The 19,443-nt window shown below is 38.0% G+C and overlaps 1 protein-coding gene across 1 annotated transcript; it reads right to left on the reverse strand.

The window, feature by feature from the left end:
• Positions 1–3,311: 3,311 nt before the first annotated feature.
• LOC756522 lies at positions 3,312–18,214 on the reverse strand. Its single transcript, XM_030979043.1, has 5 exons — positions 18,116–18,214; positions 11,559–11,739; positions 9,354–9,401; positions 8,095–8,205; positions 3,312–3,523 (listed from the first exon to the last, which is right to left on the reverse strand). Exons 2-5 carry the CDS (start codon positions 11,670–11,672, stop codon positions 3,410–3,412), a joined length of 387 nt encoding a protein of 128 aa, XP_030834903.1. The 5' UTR covers positions 11,673–11,739; positions 18,116–18,214; the 3' UTR covers positions 3,312–3,409.
• Positions 18,215–19,443: the final 1,229 nt, after the last annotated feature.

Raw genomic sequence — 19,443 nt, forward strand, 5'->3', positions numbered from 1 at the left:
AATCACAATGTAGGGGTATATACCAATGTCTAAAAAAATTGTATATTTTCGCTTTGAGCTTTCCCTTTGTAGGTGTCCTTTTTTTTTCTCCAGAAAGTGCCTTTTTGCGTTGTCCCCCCCCCCCCCCCCCCACTTTGGAAGTTGCTCAGCCGCCCCTGAACTATACCCATGATGTAGTACGTGGAATACTACAACCTACATATGTGAGACTCAATAAGGCACAAATCACACTAATATTACAAAGTATTATATATTTTAATAAAAAATTTGTTTTCCAGTGCATGAAAGATGACTTATTCTTGTTTCAATCAAATGGAGCATTTTTTTTAGAGCTATTCATTTGCCTCAAGATGTAATGATACATGGAATATAAAGAGAAAAGAATACCTCTACAGATTTATAAAAATTAGAAATAAAAAACACACATCATACCTGCCAACATTTGAAAACAAGAAATCTGTACCCTTAGCAGGGGCCCGTTACAGTACTTTTAACAGTACATGTACATGTATAAATGCAAAATTAAAATTTTCAGTTTACAGCATTTTTGTTTAAGTAGTGTGGGTTTCATTAAAATACATGTAATATCAAAATATCAATTTAGTAATACATGCATATTAAATATTACAATTATTTTCAAAGATCATCCAACAAATAAACAAATGAGAAAAGGCGGAAGTCATTATCTAGAGCTGCGTGACTTAAATACACAAGCATATTGCAAAATATTTATATTTAGGATATATCGCCAATAGTTTTCAAATAATGGTACTAATCAGTATAACAGTAGGTAGGCTAATTGTATAATGGATGTAGACAATTTCCAAAAAGTTGTGTACATGTAATATACTTTGTAAATATGGGAATTACGAAAGCAAAGAAGAAAATGTCAACAATACAAGGCAATCAGATGTTTAATGGTAACTTTTAATTCTTATTTACATATAACTCAGAAAAAACCAAAATCAAAGAAATTCCTTACTTTTTCTTTACCCCCCCCCCCCCCCAAATCCCCTCTGCTTTCAGGAAGTGGAACATGTTGGCAAGTGTTACAATTTCAGACTCGAACTAAAAACACTTGGTGGTGATAAATGTGGACTTAAGAGGGAAAAGAAAATGGAAATCTTAATGGAATTTTTAGCAAGAAATAATGTTATAGACTTGTCTGATTTTCCTTTTTTCATATGAAACAAGAAAAGGCATACATGAAGAGAGTGAGAGGAAAGGGAGAGAGAGAGGAAAGGGAGAGAGAGAGGGAGAGGGAGAGGGAGAGGGAGAGGGAGAGGGAGAGGGAGAGAGAGAGAGAGGAGAGGGAGAGAGAGAGAGGAGAGAGAGAGGAGAGGAGAGGGAGATAGAGAAAGGGAGATAGATATAGAAAGGGAGATAGATATAGAAAGGGAGAGAGAGGGAGAGAAGGGGAGAGAGGTAAAGAAAGAGAGAAAGAGAGAAGGGGAGAGAGAGAGGGGGAGAGAGAGAACAAGACAAACAGACACAGAGAGAGAGACAAGGGGAAAAATAATGGGTGAATATAACAGGGTATATCATTAGTTATAATCATCATATTGCACAAGATTCTCCAAAGCCTGATGCACAAAAAAACATTTACATCCCATTAAAAGAATGAGACATGATCCCCTTAACATCAAATTTTGCAGTTAATAAAGTCCATTCGTTTACGTGCAGTTGTCCCAAAGAAGTCGCAGATGGCGTTAACCAGTATTTGCCATTCTTCAGCCCCTTTAACATCCAGTTTAGTTATAAATCATTCAGATTCATGAAGAAGTTGTATATAGTCACTACCAGAAATTACCAGTACATTCAAACCCTGAAGGAGTGATATATTTATTATATTCAAATCAACATTTTACAAAATATTACTCTGAAACGGCTTACTTCAAATCATTGGGTCATCACGTCCGGTCAGGTGGTGGTGTTAAGAAACGAAAGCAGATGATGACCTGACCTTTCGTAGATTTGCCGTAGGGTTTTCACAAAGTTTTCACATTCGTAGATGAGAGGGGATTTTTCACAAACATTACCCCCCAACATTTTGTGAATGAAGGGGCATGTTTTGACCCGACCCGACCCGACCCTAGGTCATGACGCGATGAATTGAAGTAAGCCCTCTGAAACCCATTGGTGTTATGCAGGGAGGTCACAAGAGAATGACAAGGTTCCATGTTGAAATTTCACAGTATCAAGTTATACAATATGAAGAAAAATATGACATAATGATTATAATTGAGATATTAGTTGTAAAGTTTGTATGAAAATGCTTCAAAACATGCCTAAGAATGCACCAGAGAGGGTGTAAAAACCCTAGAGCTCCCTGGAACCCAGGCGGGGGAAAGAGACATTACACTTCACGCATATCAGTTCATACTTCTTCTAAGTTGAAATTTTATAGCTTTGAATTTTCTATTGTAGACCACCATATGTCATACATTATCTTTATTTTGATATTAAAACAAATTTTCAATCTTATGTAGATCTTGCCACAAAATATACTACTGGAATTGCAATACAAGCACTGTACAAGTCCCATCTATTTTTAAAAGCGTAGATTTGCACTGACCTCAATATATAAAATTTACTCTAGTTAATTAAGATAGCAGCACAACAAGTACAGTTTATTTCAATATTTTGTAATGTCAGACATGATTTATAAGTATAGTACAATTTTACCTTACGTGTATAGATTATAAATGCCAATAATATATGTACATGTATATGCACATGATATTGTTATAACTACAGTATTTTTTAAAATGCAATATCAGTTTACATGTAGTGCATAAAGACTTAGATGGAATGCGCTTTATAAGCACTGTTTTATTATTATTATTATCATTGTGATCATTAATTCAAGTTTTGTATTATCTCATGTAAAATTTGTAATCAAGACAATATAAACATGTTCAATTCTCGCTACCCTAAATAGGTACGAAAATCTCGAAATTCGCGAGACGAGGTAATTTTCACTCTCTCGGGTCGTCACTACAACTTCCGGTATAGAGTCCCATCCCGCTGGCGCTAGCGCCTGTGTTCGCTGTGCAGAGTTTTCACGCACGCTAAAATCGATGCCAATCAGTGTAATTTGTACAGATTATAATATGCAATGGAAAGCTTCGGGCAGAATTAGTGACTTTAGCACAAAAGGCCGTTAAACTCTACCGTGAAAGAGAGGGTTGTGATCACGAACGCCTGCACAGGAACCTGTAATGTCGAAAAGCTATCCCATAATGCAATGCGCGTTTTCAGGATTTTCCCCGGATCTCGGCAGAATCGCTATTTGGGGTAGCGAGAATTCAGCTATTGGCTGTGATGCATTGTACTTAATAAAGACCATTATTGCATTGAAGAAAAAGATAAATCTATGCAGTAAAGACATGATGACACACATGAAGTACTAGTGCATTACCAGAATATCTGTAAAGATAGACTCAAGTAATATGCAAAATCCCAAAAAGTAAAGAAACCATGATTTCTCCTTGGCTAAATCCCCTCTCCTCACCAATGGTATCTAGAGAGAGATAGACAGAGAGAGATGAAACAATGAGAAAGAGACAAAATATATGCCATTAATATCAATTGTTTAATGACTATTAAAGGAACATGGTAATTCAATAGACCATTTTTGTAATGTAATCAAATTTATTGCATAAATCTTTGCGTGTTGTTAGGTAGGACATGCCATAATGTTTGTTGTTCCTATCAACAATTAATATATGCGATTCACATTCAGACTTTTGAAATACAATTAACGGGTGAGCGAAATAGTTTTAAACGAGCCACTTAACAGAGATTTGGGCATTAAATTAAATTTGATGAAGAAAATGGTCTATTGAGAAAAAAGGTAACATGTCCCATTGGGCTTGAAAATATTCTTTAAGTGGGAAAATAATGACTATTAGTTGTCTAATCGACTTAAGTGATAGCAATACAGTAAGTAATAGTCTGATTTTCAGACCATTGTACCAAATGGTTGTATGTTTTGTGCTGCACAAAGATTCAATCAGTTTAATTTTGGCCATTACAAGAAGTGGGTTATTGATGTAGACCAATGCTTATCTACACTTTACAGCTCATTTTATGTATGTTATTACCAAAGAAGGAAAAAGAAGAGAGTCAGTCACTCAATAGTGTCTGACAGTGAAGTCTAGCAAGTAAACATGTTTCCTTGCATAATTGTACAGGACACTGCTGAAGTTTAAATTTCAGAGATAGGACATACATGATATATTCATAATTCCTGCAAAATTCTACAGAATTTAGGTGTTGGCTGCACAAGGGACATACAGCCTTTTCACACACAGCTAAAATTCTATAAACATGACTAGTATAAACGTGTTTCGAACGCGTTTAAACTAATCACGAGCCTTTCACACACAGAAATTTCGGTGCGATCGTTAATAGTTTCGTGATTAACTACTGCTCGTAAAATGCGCAGTAGTGCCATTGCGCATTGAAGGTCATGTCATGTCAATCAAAGCGCACGCTCCATCCAGTTTAAACACGTTTAAACACGAATTTCCTTTCACACACAAAATGTCAAGCTCTCTAGATACGAACTTCGTATCTGCAGCCTGCTTTTAGGGGCGTATGGATCGCGACTTCGTATCTATCCCAACATCATATAAACGATGTTCACACTGGGAAATTTTGTCTATAAACATGTTTAAAACTGTTGAGTGATTCTAATCATCTCTAGATACGATGAATTTTAGCTGTGTGTGAAAAGGCTGATAGTATCTTTAAAGGGGAGCAATCAGCAAAAACATTTTGAATTATATCCATCATTTAAAAGCACAATTGATTGGTCAATTGTGCATGATCATGTGACATGAAAACTACCCTTTTCCTTCCAGGTTATGCAGTCACCTCAGGGACCATTGTTTATGGTAGTTTATACAACACCTACGGGGATCCCTGTCATTTGATTGGAGGATTGTTGGTCACATGATATTCAATAGATGGTATATTGCACGGTCGTGCATTTTTGGTTATATGCGCCGTGCATTTTTGGTTATATGCAGACTGCGTACCTCTCTGCCGTGCGTATGGGGGGCGAAACATGCCATATACATGACAGCTATACAGTGTGTCCCGAAAAAAACTATACACTTTTGAAATGGCTGCCGAATAACAAATATATGATTCTAGGGGAAAAGTTATATACGTATGGAAAGCTCATATACTCAACTTTCATATGACACCAAAAGTTGCGAAAATAATTCATGCTCGGGTGAGCACTGCTCACTTTTGTAAAGGGTATGAAAATTAGGTTGCGCAGGAATTAGCCTTCCAATGTGTGAGAGGTAAATCCTTTGGAGCTTACGGAATTGAGGATGATATGACCAATTTATGACCAAAGTGAAATGTTTGGTTTATGGGATTAACATTTTATGCACGAGTGAACAGGAATTGCATTTTTTATTGTAGCACTGTAACTTCCCTGTTAGACTCAGTGGTGTGTTCATGGGAGTCAGGATGGGGTGATGGTACATGTTGTAATTTCCATGTTACAAACTGTTATTCTCTTACATCTGTGACTTTGAATAAAAACCTTCACCCCACATTTCAATTATTGTAAGATTAGTTGAACATCTCATTGATTTATTCAATACCCAGGTAGGGATAATGTAAATCGAATATTCAAATACGGTTTGTTGAAAAAAGGAATGTCCAAGATGTCGGCTACTTATTCTTCAGGTAAATGGTAACTGAAATGTGGGGTGAAGGTTTTTATTCAAAGTCACAAATGTAAAAAAAAACAGTTTGTAACATGGAAATTACAACATGTACCATCACCCCATCCTGACTCTCATGAACACACCACTGAGTCTACCAGGGAAAGTTACAATGCTACAATAGAAAAATGAAATTCCTGTTCCGTGCATAAAAGTTTGGTTTAATAAACCATGGAATTCACTCAGCAAATCATGAATTTATCATATCACCCTCAATGTTGTAAGCTCCAAAGGATTTACCTCTCGCACATTGGAAGGCTATTTCCTGCGCAACCTAATTTTCATACCCTTTACAAAAGTGAGCAGTGCTCACCCAAGCATGAATTATTTTCAAACTTGTTGGTGTCATATGAAAGTTGAGTTTATGGGCTTTCCATACATATACAACTTTTCCCCCTAGAATCATATATTTTTTATTCGGCAGCCAGTTCAAAAGTGTATAGTTTTTTTCGGGACACACTGTACAACTATACATCCATTTGATGGATGTAGGGTTTTAACCAATCAGAACGCAGGAAACTGTACAACTATACAACCATACAACTATACGACTATACGGCTATGCATCCATCGAACGCATGTATAGTTTACAGCGTGCGGGCCGAAGTGCCATAATCAACAACCATACAACTATACGACTATACGTCTATAAAGCTCGGGTTTCAACTGCTGCTCGTGCAGTGGTTTCTCTCTCCCCCTCTCTCCTCACAAAACAACTACTGCTCGTGCAGTAGTTGTTTTGTGAGGAGAAAGGGGAAAAGAGAAACCACTGCACGAGCAGTAATTGTTTTGAGAGAGAGAAACCACTGCACGAGCAGTAGTTGTTTTGAGAGAGAGAGACCACTGCACGAGCAGTAGTTGTTTTGTGAGGAGAGATCGAGAAACCACTGCACGAGCAGCAGTTGTTTTGTGAGGAGAGAGGGGGGGGGAGAGAAACCACTGCACGAGCAGTAGTTGAAACCCGAGCTTTATAGACGTATAGTCGTATAGTTGTATGGTTGTATGGTTGTATAGTTGTTGATTATGGCACTTCGGCCCGCACGCTGTAAACTATACATGCGTTCGATGGATGCATAGCCGTATAGTCGTATAGTTGTATGGTTGTATAGTTGTACAGTTTCCTGCGTTCTGATTGGTTAAAACCTTACATCCATTGAATGGATGTATGATTGTATAGTTGTCATCAATATGGCATGTTTCGCCCGCCATACGTGCGCGCGCGTATCCCTGCGTGTATCTGACGCGAAGGCAATCTGAATGTAATCGAGAAGGCTTGAATCCAACTTGAATTTATCTTTAATATAAGGAGTAAAGCATAATTTGTTAACGTTCTATTAGATCTTCTTCGATGTTGTATAAAACAAATAATGAATTTTTTTTCATTCGTTCAATGGTGCGAATATTTTCATTCGTTGAAAGATTAACATTAATTCTATTCAACTCGGCTGACGCCTCGTTGAATAGAATGTTAATCTTTCAACTCATGAAAATATTCGGACTATTGAACTCATAACCATTCATTATTTGTATAATATATATGTATGTATGATATGTATATAGGCAGTTTACTCATACATATCCTTTACAATCTATCAGATGTTTGCATATACAGTCAAACTTGCATTAGTGACCACCTGTATAGAAAGACCACCTGTCTACAAAGACAACATTTCTTGTTTCCCTTGAAAATGGTTTCTCATTGAAACATGTACTTTAGATACATGTACATAAAGACCGCCTGCCTACCGGTATAGACAAGTTTCACTTATTCCTTGAGAGACCCTATCTCCTTAAAGCTCCTTGATAGGTCAAGGTTTCATTATTACAAGGAAATTACTTTGATCCCAAGGCAAAGAGTGCATTCCATTGTATAATAACAAAATTTCAGCTACGAAAATATGTACACTTTATTCCATTGTTCAAAATTAATCTGAAAAATTTCCTCTTTCTTTTTTACATGTTGTATTCTACTCAAACTGTACCATTGTGTATCGTACTTGAATATAGTTTCATCTTTTGTAGAAGTGCACCTTGAGAGTTGGATTTCGCCTGGACATGACACCTTCCAAATCTTATTACAACCATTATTATTGCTATTATTTTCTTTATTCATAGAACAATACCAATTTATTTTTTATAATTATTAATGGTGCAATACAAAATATGATTAACAGCCAATGGTTGAATTGTTCACATTTTACAAGCAAATTTTAAAAATATATAGAATACAATATTGAAAATGGTAAAAAAAATATATAAACGCCAGATGAAACTCAGGGTACATAGAGACCACTGTGGTGTAAAAACAGAAATGGAACAAACATTGTACGTTATAAAAACATACCAGAATGATTTCAGCTGCCACTAAACCGATGAGACAACAAGCCATCAGGAAATACAGAAAACCATCTCTTTTGGTTTTGGCCCCTTGATAGAAGCATAAAACGAGCGCAACCTGTGGGGGAAGAGGTGTAAAGGTAAGTGTTTATGAATAAACATGAAAAAATGCATATTCTCCTGTACCAACTGGACTAGAACAGTCAAACCTGTCTATAACGACAGCCCCAGGGAAACACAAGTGGTCAATAAAGCAGGTTTGACTATACCAGCAAGGGTTAATGAATCAGATATTTCAATGAATATTTTCAACCAGCAAAACTACTTTGATCTCTTCAAATTCCAAGATCTAATTGCAAAAAATAAGTTTACAGTCAAACCTGCTTTAGTGACTACCTGTCCGACAAAGACCACCTGTCTAGTGTATTCAAAGACAGCCCGTCTTCAAAGGCCACAATTTTTGTTTCCTTTTAAAATGGTTTCTCCTTGAAACATGTACTAAAGCCACCTGTCTACACTCTACAAAGACCACCTGCCTATAAAGACCACTTTTCTTGTCTCCCTTCAGTGGTTTTTATAGACAGGTTTCAGGTATATCTGTTGATGAGAACTTGAAAGCTGCTTAGTTGTTAGTTGTGACCGGTAGATTAAAGTATACTAATGAACAAAACGTGTTTTTGCTCTTGATGTTAGAGATTCCATGTGGTTATACTGTAACGGGTATTCAAAATATGAGCTTCAAATGTCACTTTTAGACTAGTTAATGCACACGTACACACTCCCGTAGAATAGGGCTTGCGTCAAGCCCATGTCCAACTTGGGTTCCATGTGAGCCATATTCACAGGGGTTTAATATTATCCTTTATTTCTTTCATACTTCTCAATCTTTTACCCAAATAATGCCAGGTAAAGTTTTTTGAGGATGAATTTGTATATTCTAGCTAACAACAAATTATTTTTTCAGGTGATTTGTACAATTTAAACTTTATGAGTTAATGCCCTACTGGCTCTCAATAATTAAAAAATTTGAAAAGAAGAGTTGTCAGATTTATTATCGCTAGGTTATCATCAATTATCTACAATACATTTGTGATGCTTTTTAAATGTAGGTGGTAGAAAGTACTCAGCAGGATTTTTTCGTTTTTGTTAACATAATACTGGTCAAAATGTCCTTGGGATTTTTTCATTTCCTAATAACTATGATCAAATTCATGATAAACCTCATGACAGACTAAATGCAGGAATTTTTTAACAGCAAACACTTACAAGAACATTGATGATGATGATCGATACAAAACCATAGAGGATTGCTTTCTGTGAATAAAGAATACAAGATAATTGCAAATTTGACATACTTCTGAAGTTTGGTATAAGTATAAATATATATTATGTATAACGGTAATATTGGTCACAATATATAAATCTGCTAATTGAAATACCAGTAGCCCTTTATCTTTAAAGATGATTGTTGACCCATGAACCAAAAATTGTTACATAAAATAAAAGGAAACCAACCCTTTAATGTGCACCTAGCAGGCTAGTATATTCCTATTTCTTCCAGTTAAACAACTTTATTGCATACAAATTCTTTTATGTTAAAATGTCTTTGATATTCAAGAGAATGTGAGGGACTAACCAACCGTCTACTGAAATCTTTCATTACATTATCCTTTTAAACAGGACCAACTCAGTTCCTGTAGGCGTTGGGTCACCAATGTCCATGCTCACACTAACTTCTCTTCCCCTCCCTCAATACCCTCAATAGATTGACCAAATACGATAAATAATGATTTAAAAAGGAGAAAAAAGAGAAAAGGAATAGAGATGGGGAGGCCCGGGAGGCTACATGATATAGAGATGATACAATCCCTCCTGTACCCTACCCTCATTCAATGGCCTTGTCCTCAGATGATACAATCCCTCCTGTACCCTACCCCCATTCAATGGCCTTGTCCTCAGATGATACAATCCCTCCTGTACCCTACCCCCAATCAATAGCCTTGTCCTCAGATGATACAATCCCTCCTGTACCTTACCCCCATTCAATGGTCTTGTCCTCAGATGATACAATCCCTCCTGTACCCTACCCTCATTCAATGGCCTTGTCCTCAGATGATACAATCCCTCCTGTACCCTACGCTCATTCAATGGCCTTGTCCTCAGATGATACAATCCCTCCTGTACCTTACCCCCATTCAATGGTCTTGTCCTCAGATGATACAATCCCTCCTGCACCCTACCCTCATTCAATGGTCTTGTCCTCAGATGATACAATCCCTCCTGTACCCTACCCTCATTCAATAGCCTTGTCCTCAGATGATACAATCCCTCCTGTACCTTACCCCCATTCAATGGTCTTGTCCTCAGATGATACAATCCCTCCTGTACCCTACCCTCATTCAATGGCCTTGTCCTCAGATGATACAATCCCTCCTGTACCCTACCCTCATTCAATGGCCTTGTCCTCAGATGATACAATCCCTCCTGTACCTTACCCCCATTCAATGGTCTTGTCCTCAGATGATACAATCCCTCCTGCACCCTACCCTCATTCAATGGTCTTGTCCTCAGATGATACAATCCCTCCTGTACCCTACCCCCATTCAATGGCCTTGTCCTCAGATGATACAATCCCTCCTGTACCCTACCCCCATTCAATAGCCTTGTCCTCAGATGATACAATCCCTCCTGTACCCTACCCCCATTCAATGGCCTTGTCCTCAGATGATACAATCCCTCCTGTACCTTACCCCCATTCAATGGTCTTGTCCTCAGATGATACAATCCCTCCTGTACCCTACCCTCATTCAATGGCCTTGTCCTCAGATGATACAATCCCTCCTGTACCCTACCCTCATTCAATGGCCTTGTCCTCAGATGATACAATCCCTCCTGTACCTTACCCCCATTCAATGGTCTTGTCCTCAGATGATACAATCCCTCCTGCACCCTACCCTCATTCAATGGTCTTGTCCTCAGATGATACAATCCCTCCTGTACCCTACCCCCATTCAATGGCCTTGTCCTCAGATGATACAATCCCTCCTGTACCCTACCCCCATTCAATAGCCTTGTCCTCAGATGATACAATCCCTCCTGTACCCTACCCCCATTCAATGGCCTTGTCCTCTCGCATCGCCAGTCCTGACCCCAATGCCCTTTGAATGGCTTGACCCATGCTACACCACTTTTCAAATTTTTAAAAAGAGTTTGCTATGCTTGCTTCTAGTTGCAGTGAGCTTGATTATCGAATTACAAAGTACACTGTTAATAAGCTCAACCAAAGTAGACTCTCTCTCTTAAAATATTGGAGCGGCATTGCAAATTTTATGTAACAGGACCCAGATGCTTTTTCATTTACCTCTACTGCCTGCAAAATTGCTTCGGTTTTCCCAAACCACCATCTTTGGATGCCATACAGCCATATTTCACTCAATTTGGATCAAACAATTTTATGGCAATACAACTTACAGCGCGAGGGCTCTGTGTAGAATCGTAGTACATTGGTGCTTGAGATGGGGCTCCCTCTCCAGTCTTCGCTTCAACAGGGGCACCAAAAATTGGCTCTTTTTCTGATTCACTCATGACTGTTTCCTCTCAAAATCACACTAAAGTTATCAAAGAAGAACAGCTGATATTGAGTCCAGTCACTCTGAAAGCAATAAAGAGTCAGAATATACACATTTACTTTAAATAGCGACGAGCTAGTACATTGCAATGAGAATGTCATTGTAGGTCAGTCCTTGCTTGGTCGGACAAACATTATTGCTTGTCCAATGTAACAACACATAATTTAAGCAATTGGCATTCTATTAAAATACAATTATACATATTAAGCAGGTGAATGAAAATCATTTGTAACACTAACAGTAACGGCCACTCCCCCCCCCCCCCCCAAGACTTTATATCTAGGAGAACTTTCATGTAGTACATTGTTAAATTTGTACAAAGCAGGAAAAATTTGGTGTTCATGCATCTTATTAATGCATCATTAGTACGGGCACTGGTCAAAGAATAGGGATCGTCCACATAAACAAGGATATCCTCGTACATGTAAACGGGGACAAATCGTGTCCTAAAAAAAAAGGATCGTCCACATTTTCGAGGACGACCCTTATTACTGAATCGCGCGTTGCCAATGCGAAAAACAAATTCAGTGATGATGCTTTTTGATGCATTTCTCACATACCAATTTGTTCGTGTTTACAAAGATATCTTCGTTTATGCGGACGATCCTCATTGTTGGACCTTCTTTCTTAAAACCTTGGTCTTGCCTTTTTTTTCAATCTGTGGAGTTTTTTTCTTTTCTTTTCATTATGAATAGGATTAGTTCTAAATTTCTAATTCATTGTTTTATTCGGTGTATTTCCCTTTGATTTTCGTAACTTTGCTTGTGTGGACGATGCAGATCTAGACCCTACTGTAACCTCGTACATTGGATGACTGACTATTTGACTTCAAGGAGGCGAGTTGGCTCAGTCGGTAAAGCGTCTGCCTGTCGAACCAAAGATCCCGGGTTTGAATCCCACCCAGGCAGATGACTGAAGCCTGCGTTGTGTGTCAACGTGCCCCTCCCCTTGCTAATAGACGCAGGCTATGTTAAGTGGAAAAAACTCTGTCCCTAGGATAGGATGTTAAATTGAGGCCCCTTGTAGAGAAGAGTCACTACCTTTGCACATTAAGAACCCACTGCACTATTCTTATAAGAGTAGGGGGAACCCAGGTGTAGTGGTCCTGGTCCACCTGCACACACCCCAGTATAGACAGTACGATAATACTCTGTAAAGAGGGATGTACTCAAAATGGAAGAAGAAGTCTTTGAAAAAACAGCACATTTTTGGAGGAGTCAGGCTAACTTGGCTCAAAGACAACTCGGCCCGGCCCAGCTGCAAAAAACGGTCAGATTTTGCAGGTTTAGGGTTTGGTTTGGTGCCAGGTAAAAATGTCAGAGGAAAAAATGTCAGAGGTAAAAATGTCAGAGGTAAAAATATCAGAGGTAAAAATGTCAGAGGAAAAAATGTCAGAGGTAAAAATGTCAGAGGTAAAAATGTCAGAGGTAAAAATGTCAGAGGTAAAAATGTCAGAGGTAAAAATGTCAGGGGTAAAAATGTCAGAGGAAAAATGTCAGAGGTAAAAATGTCAGAGGTAAAAATGTCAGAGGTAAAAATGTCAGAGGTAAAAATGTCATATGTAAAAATGTCATAGGTAAAAATGTCAGAGGTAAAAATGTTAAAGGTAAAAATGTCAGAGATACAAAGAAAATGTCAGGTACAAAAAAAAATGTAGGGGGAAAAATTGGTGCCATCATTATATCTCGGCACTTTATCACACAAAATGTCAAGATGTAAGCTACTGGGCTTGTCTCTTATATTTTATAAATGACTGTGTATTGTACTTCGTACATGTCCTGAGGATAATACAAAGTGGAAAATAAATTTGAAACTTATATTTTGTGATCAGGTTTGCATATATTAACTTCTATCATTTTTCGATATTTTATATTGGTTGATGTTTTAATGTTTATTTGGTTTTGAGGAAGTAGGCCATAAAATATACATAGAATATTAAGATTGAATGAGATACAACAGGGAATCAGTTATAAAGATCGCACAGAAATTCCACAAATTCAGTAATTAGACCCATCTTCATGTCCATCCCAGCAAAGACTGTTATGACAAGAAAACGTTAATAAAAAGACACGGATGCTTTGTCCCCCTCATCAATACTTTATTACAAAAGTTTAACAATGTTAAATATTGTATAGTGAGACATATCTACCCAGGTATTTTGTCATGTGCTTTCGAGTTTCGACCATAACACTGCAACTTTATATTTAAAAATTACGATTAATAAACGTGGGAGAAATACAGTATACATGTAAATACCTCAACTTCAACCGTTTTTGTTCTGCAAAATTCATGATGCATTTTGTTTAATGTGTAGACTTGTACGAATATGTACCTGCTGGAAACTGTCGTATACAGTGTATGCCAGCACACCTTGTATAAATCCTGCACCAAATATCCTTCAAACAATATTACCATGTATACAAGCAGTATCATGATCAGGGGCGTCAATCCTGGGGGGTTGACGGGGGGACACGTCCCCCCTCCCCACAAATGTTCAGGTGGTGAAATGTACCCCCCATGTTTTGTCAGAAAAGAAGTTCTTTAATAATTTAATGTAACGTCAAAGCTTCCGCGCGGGAGGGTGGGGGGGGGAACTGAATTCAAACAAGGATTAAGAGTCGAGAACGGTATACAACGAATCGTCTTCTTTCTCTCAAAATGTATTGAAACGTCAAAGATAAAAAAAAAGGCAATGAATGAACCGGTCACCAATGAAATTACATGCCGTGAAACAGAATAACTAGAGAAAGAGTGTGTGTGTAGCAACATAACGTGGTATAATTTTGAAAGTAACTGTAAAGGTGACATGTAATTGTGTCCCCCCCCCCCATGCTCTAACTCGGATTGACGCCCTTGATCATGATGCTATAAATGTGTACAGTAAAACTATGTTTCTGATATGTTACCCATGAATAAATATTTGTCAATTTCAGTGTTTGATCTCTCACATCAAATAATTATAGAACGATGTAGCTTAAACAGAACCTCTGCAGAGCGCGCGCTTATCTGGAATATGATGGTGCGGTTAGCATCTGATGTAACATTGGCGGCTTTCTGCTTTGTATCAGAGTATCAAGCTGCTTATTGATGTTCTCCCAGACTATTTATACCGCAATAGTGATCGACGATCAACTCTTTGCAAAGCGCGCGCTTCTCTGGAATGTGATGGTGCGGTTAGCATTTGATACATGGGCGGCTTTCTGCTTTGTATCAAGGTATCAAAGTATCAAGCACACAAAAAAGTGAAATTGTTGGAAATATTCATTTGTAGGAAATTACATTTTATAGTAGTCATTGCCACATTTTAAAATGTCCATCAATCTTCAGAAGGGACGGTGAGGTGGGGGCGGGGGGGGGGGGGGGGGGGGGGGGGGGGGGGGGCGGAGGACTCACGCCGTGATATGTTATCTTCTTCTTTTTTTTGGGGGGGGGGGGCTGTGATGACTTTTCTTTTTAGTGATTACACCATCGAGCCACAACTCGGCCTATAATTGTTCATGGCCAAACTACTCGATTTTAGACATTCTTTTTTCCCAGAAGTTTGCTCAGTGTACCAGTATCATTTGCTTAGACAAAGGCATATGAGGGGGAGGCAGCCGGGTCATTACGAAGGATGCACCCCCTCCCCCCGTCTCCGCTCGGCAATATTTGGGCAAAAGGTCCCAATTCCGGGCAGTAAGGTAAATAAAAGTTATAGAAAGAAGAAAATAAAGCAGCGCTGAAATTAATGAAATTTTTACCTCTGACATTTTTACCTCTGACATTTTTACCTCTGACATTTTTACCTCTGACATTTTTACCTCTGACATTTTTACCTCTGACATTTTTACCTCTGACATTTTTACCTCTGACATTTTTTCCTCTGACATTTTTTCCTCTGACATTTTTACCTCTGACATTTTTACCTCTGACATTTTTACCTCTGACATTTTTACCTCTGACATTTTTACCTCTGACATTTTTTCCTCTGACATTTTTACCTCTGACATTTTTTCCTCTGACATTTTTACCTCCGACATTTTTACCTCTGACATTTTTTCCTCTGACATTTTTACACCGAGCCTTTGGTTTAGAGTTAGGGTAAGATTTAGGGTTAGGATTAGGGGTAGGGTTAGAGTAAAATGACAAAAACTGACCATTTTTGCATCTGGGCCGAGTTGTCTTTGAGCCGAGTTAGCCCTGATTTTTTTTGGACATCGATTAGACAAATTACTGGGGCCCGTTCCTCAAAAAAGTCATAAGTCTTACTTCTTGACTAAATCAGCGATATTGAGCAACTTGTCCGCTACGTGTTTCACGAAGCCCTCTTTGCCAAGATCAACAACATGCAACATCCTGACTAAGTAGTTATGACGCCTTTGACACCGTCTTATCTCTGTCATAACTATTTAGTCGATGGGCAGCGCCATCACATGTCAGTTATTTGGTAGACTATGGCTAGCAAGAAAGGACAATAAATCCTCCAGCTATAATCTTTCTTCACATTCACTTAAAAAGGAAGTTATAATTTCTTTAAATTAGAAAATCTTTTGAAAATATGCCATGTTTATATTTTAGGTTTTTCCCACTTTTATAAACTGATTATGGGCGTTTCTTTACATATTGTAAAATCCTCGAAGGGATGGGTAATCTGCCACGGCAGGCAAGCCATAGTTCAAAGTGTATTCTTTACTTTTCAGACCCATATTGCCTTCGAGATAAAATGTCTTCAAATATGTAAAATGAATAGTTTAAAACATGTTTTTTAACGTTTGGAATATTGAAATTTTGTCATTTGATTATTCAACCGACACCTAAAACATTGGACACAAATTTCATTACATCATATTTTTTAAAGAATAGTATATTGGTGTATTTTTTTTATAAACTATCAAATGAAAATATCGGGGGGGGGGGGGTACCCATCTCAAGAACAAAACTGATTCACAGGTCATGTAATGAAATACTCACATTTATATTTTACAAGTACTTTTGTACTATTGTATAATCTACACAAATTTGAAAGTAGGGTCTAGAGTCTATATTGCATCTCTTATTTCTTGGTATCATTTTCAATCTTTTTTTATTACTATTTCATTTACATAATCGCATTTTTCCTGCAGTACCCTGGTAGTAGACCGAATTTTCCGTCTCTTTCGTTCGTTAGCCTCTTATTGGGGTAGGGTCGGCTCTCTCTTTAGAGACGGAAACCGTCTATACACATTCCCTTGATAACACCACGGCCATTTCAGGTCGTAGCGTTTTGCCCCCAAAATCCCCCAAAATGTCATTTTACCTCATGCATTGATTATTTAAAATTAGGAGAAGGTTATACTACATCGGTTCCACTTACCAACTTGACTGCAATAATCCGTTTAATGGTCCCTTTTAAGGAAATTATGGGTCAAAATCGACATCCATGTTGAAATCTTGCAAGCCGTGTTAAACTCTCGCTGCGCACAGAGTCATCTAAATCAATCTCATCCCTTCTAGTCTACGCCGAAGGCAAAACGATTATGAAGGAAAAACTGTGCGCCATCTACACGTTCGTAATGGCGTTATCACAGTTTTTCCTTCATAATCGTTTTGCCTTCGGCGTAGACTAGAAGGGATGAGATTGATTTAGATGACTCCGTGCGCAGCGAGAGTTTAACACGGCTTGCAAGATTTCAACATGGATGTCGATTTTGACCCATAATTTCCTTAAAAGGGACCATTAAACGGATTATTGCAGTCACGTTAGTAAGTGGAACCGATGTAGTATAACCTTCTCCTAATTTTAAATAATCAATGCATGAGGTAAAATGACATTTTGGGGGATTTTGGGGGCAAAACGCTACGACCTGAAATGGCCGTGGTGTTATCAAGGGAATGTGTATAGACGGTTTCCGTCTCTAAAGAGAGAGCCGACCCTACCCCAATAAGAGGCTAACGAACGAAAGAGACGGAAAATTCGGTCTACCCTGGTAGCTGCTGATCTCCGATAGAGCGGAGGAAGAAGAAGAAGAAGAAGGTGGTAGAATCTATTGCGACTAACTCTAAGTCTAAGGCCAGGTCTCGGCTCCTCTTCTCGCCGAGTGTATCGATCTCACGAGATATCTATCTAGTAAGCTCTTCATGAAACGGTTTAGGAAGATCAGAGACATCTCCGTAGTTGGCGGATAAAGTTATGACTGTCTTGCCGTTGGTTTCTACTAGGAACGAGCCCCTGGTGGCCGAGGCGCTGTAATTATAGGCATTATTGATCAACCGACACAAAAATATACGCGTGGGACAAATGTAGACCTCGGAAGTACGACTACGAGCACCGCGCACCGAGTCGAACTATTGCTTACTGGTTTAGTTAACACCTCTAGAGTCTAGACTATACTAATCCAATCATAAATGCTTTCATAATTCTTCTAATTTCATAGTCCGTACCTTATCTCTCTTCCTAGATCCCCGACTTTTAACGGCAATACCATATGCAGAACAGAGCTGAGACTGAGTCGACAGTGATATCAACAAATACTAAAATTGTCATCATGTGACCATGTCATGTGACAGCGGAGATAACAGATAGCGACTAGTTCATTTTATTTTATTTCTTCTTTCACTAACATTTGTACATAGAATTTTAAATAAAGAAACTGGAACAGCAGATTATCATATAACGAACATAATTGGAAGCGCAATAGTAACGTGCAACATACAACTCTTGTTATTAACTAAAGAAATTCTATAAAAAAGTATAAATGTAAGATCATGTGATGTAACATGAAAGAAAGAGGGGACCTTATAGAAGCTGGGCTTGTTAGAGCAAGGTCCCCAAAGAGAATATATTATCGGAATGATTTTATTTCTTTGAATAAAAAATACTTAACAACTAAACTACCTTAACAGACGAGAAGCAATATTTACAAAAGAGATAGATTGATGTATTACTAGGAGACTGAATGGGAAGATATATAAGGATGGAGAGCGAAAGCGCATACCAGAACAAAACAACAGAGACAAGTTGAGAAGGAAGAAAGTTATATTTAGGAGAAATGGTGATGGGGTAGAAAAAAAAGAAGAGAGAGAGAGAGAAAAGAAAAATTACATAAGAGCAAAGCAGAACAAAACGAGTTTGCTAATAAATGAAGAAACATTGGTAAGGTAAGGGCCAGCCTGGAAAGGGGGGGGGGGGAGGAGACAATGAAGCAAGAAAAAGAAAATTACATACTATATCATATGTGATGACATAATTTTTACATTAAATACTTCTAGCATAATTTTTCAATAAATATAATTTCAGTTTGCGTTTAAAAACAGAGACACTGATAGAGCGAGTTACGGTTCCAAAACTTGGGACCAGTACAAGCTGTATTCAAGCAAAGGCAGTTCTTACACGCAGTATTATTATAGAGTGCACAGTTTGCCTGTCTTGTATTATAACTGTGAATTTGACTGTTCTTTCTATGATAGCTGTACTAACGCATTTGGGACAGTACCATTTTCAAAATCATACATGATTGAGCCTAACTGCAAGAGATAGATCTTCTACCTTTAATAGTTTATTGCTATGTAACAAAATATTATGAGCACGATAATGTAGGCCTACATTAAAAACAATTCTAATCACCCTTTTTTGAGCAACAAGTATCTTATTTAGTAGCGTTTTAGTGATTTCCCCCATGCCAACACTCCGTAATTAAGATAAGGCAAAATCAGAGTACGGAATATAAAATAGTTTCTTGTGGCACAAAAGAACTTAATTTATAAATTAC

Source organism: Strongylocentrotus purpuratus, unplaced genomic scaffold (assembly GCF_000002235.5).
Source record: "Strongylocentrotus purpuratus isolate Spur 01 unplaced genomic scaffold, Spur_5.0 spur5_scaffold_10, whole genome shotgun sequence".
Taxonomy (NCBI): domain Eukaryota; kingdom Metazoa; phylum Echinodermata; class Echinoidea; order Camarodonta; family Strongylocentrotidae; genus Strongylocentrotus; species Strongylocentrotus purpuratus.

Bases quoted from the DNA above. Each gene is read 5' to 3' on its own strand.
- LOC756522 (XM_030979043.1), bottom strand. From the start codon at position 11,672: ATGAGTGAATCAGAAAAAGAGCCAATTTTTGGTGCCCCTGTTGAAGCG. The intron at 9,402-11,558 runs GTAAGTTGTATT...CTTTATTCACAG, and splicing joins CTACACAGAGCCCTCGCGCT to AAAGCAATCCTCTATGGTTT. The intron at 8,206-9,353 runs GTAAGTGTTTGC...CTTCCCCCACAG, and splicing joins TCATCATCATCAATGTTCTT to GTTGCGCTCGTTTTATGCTT.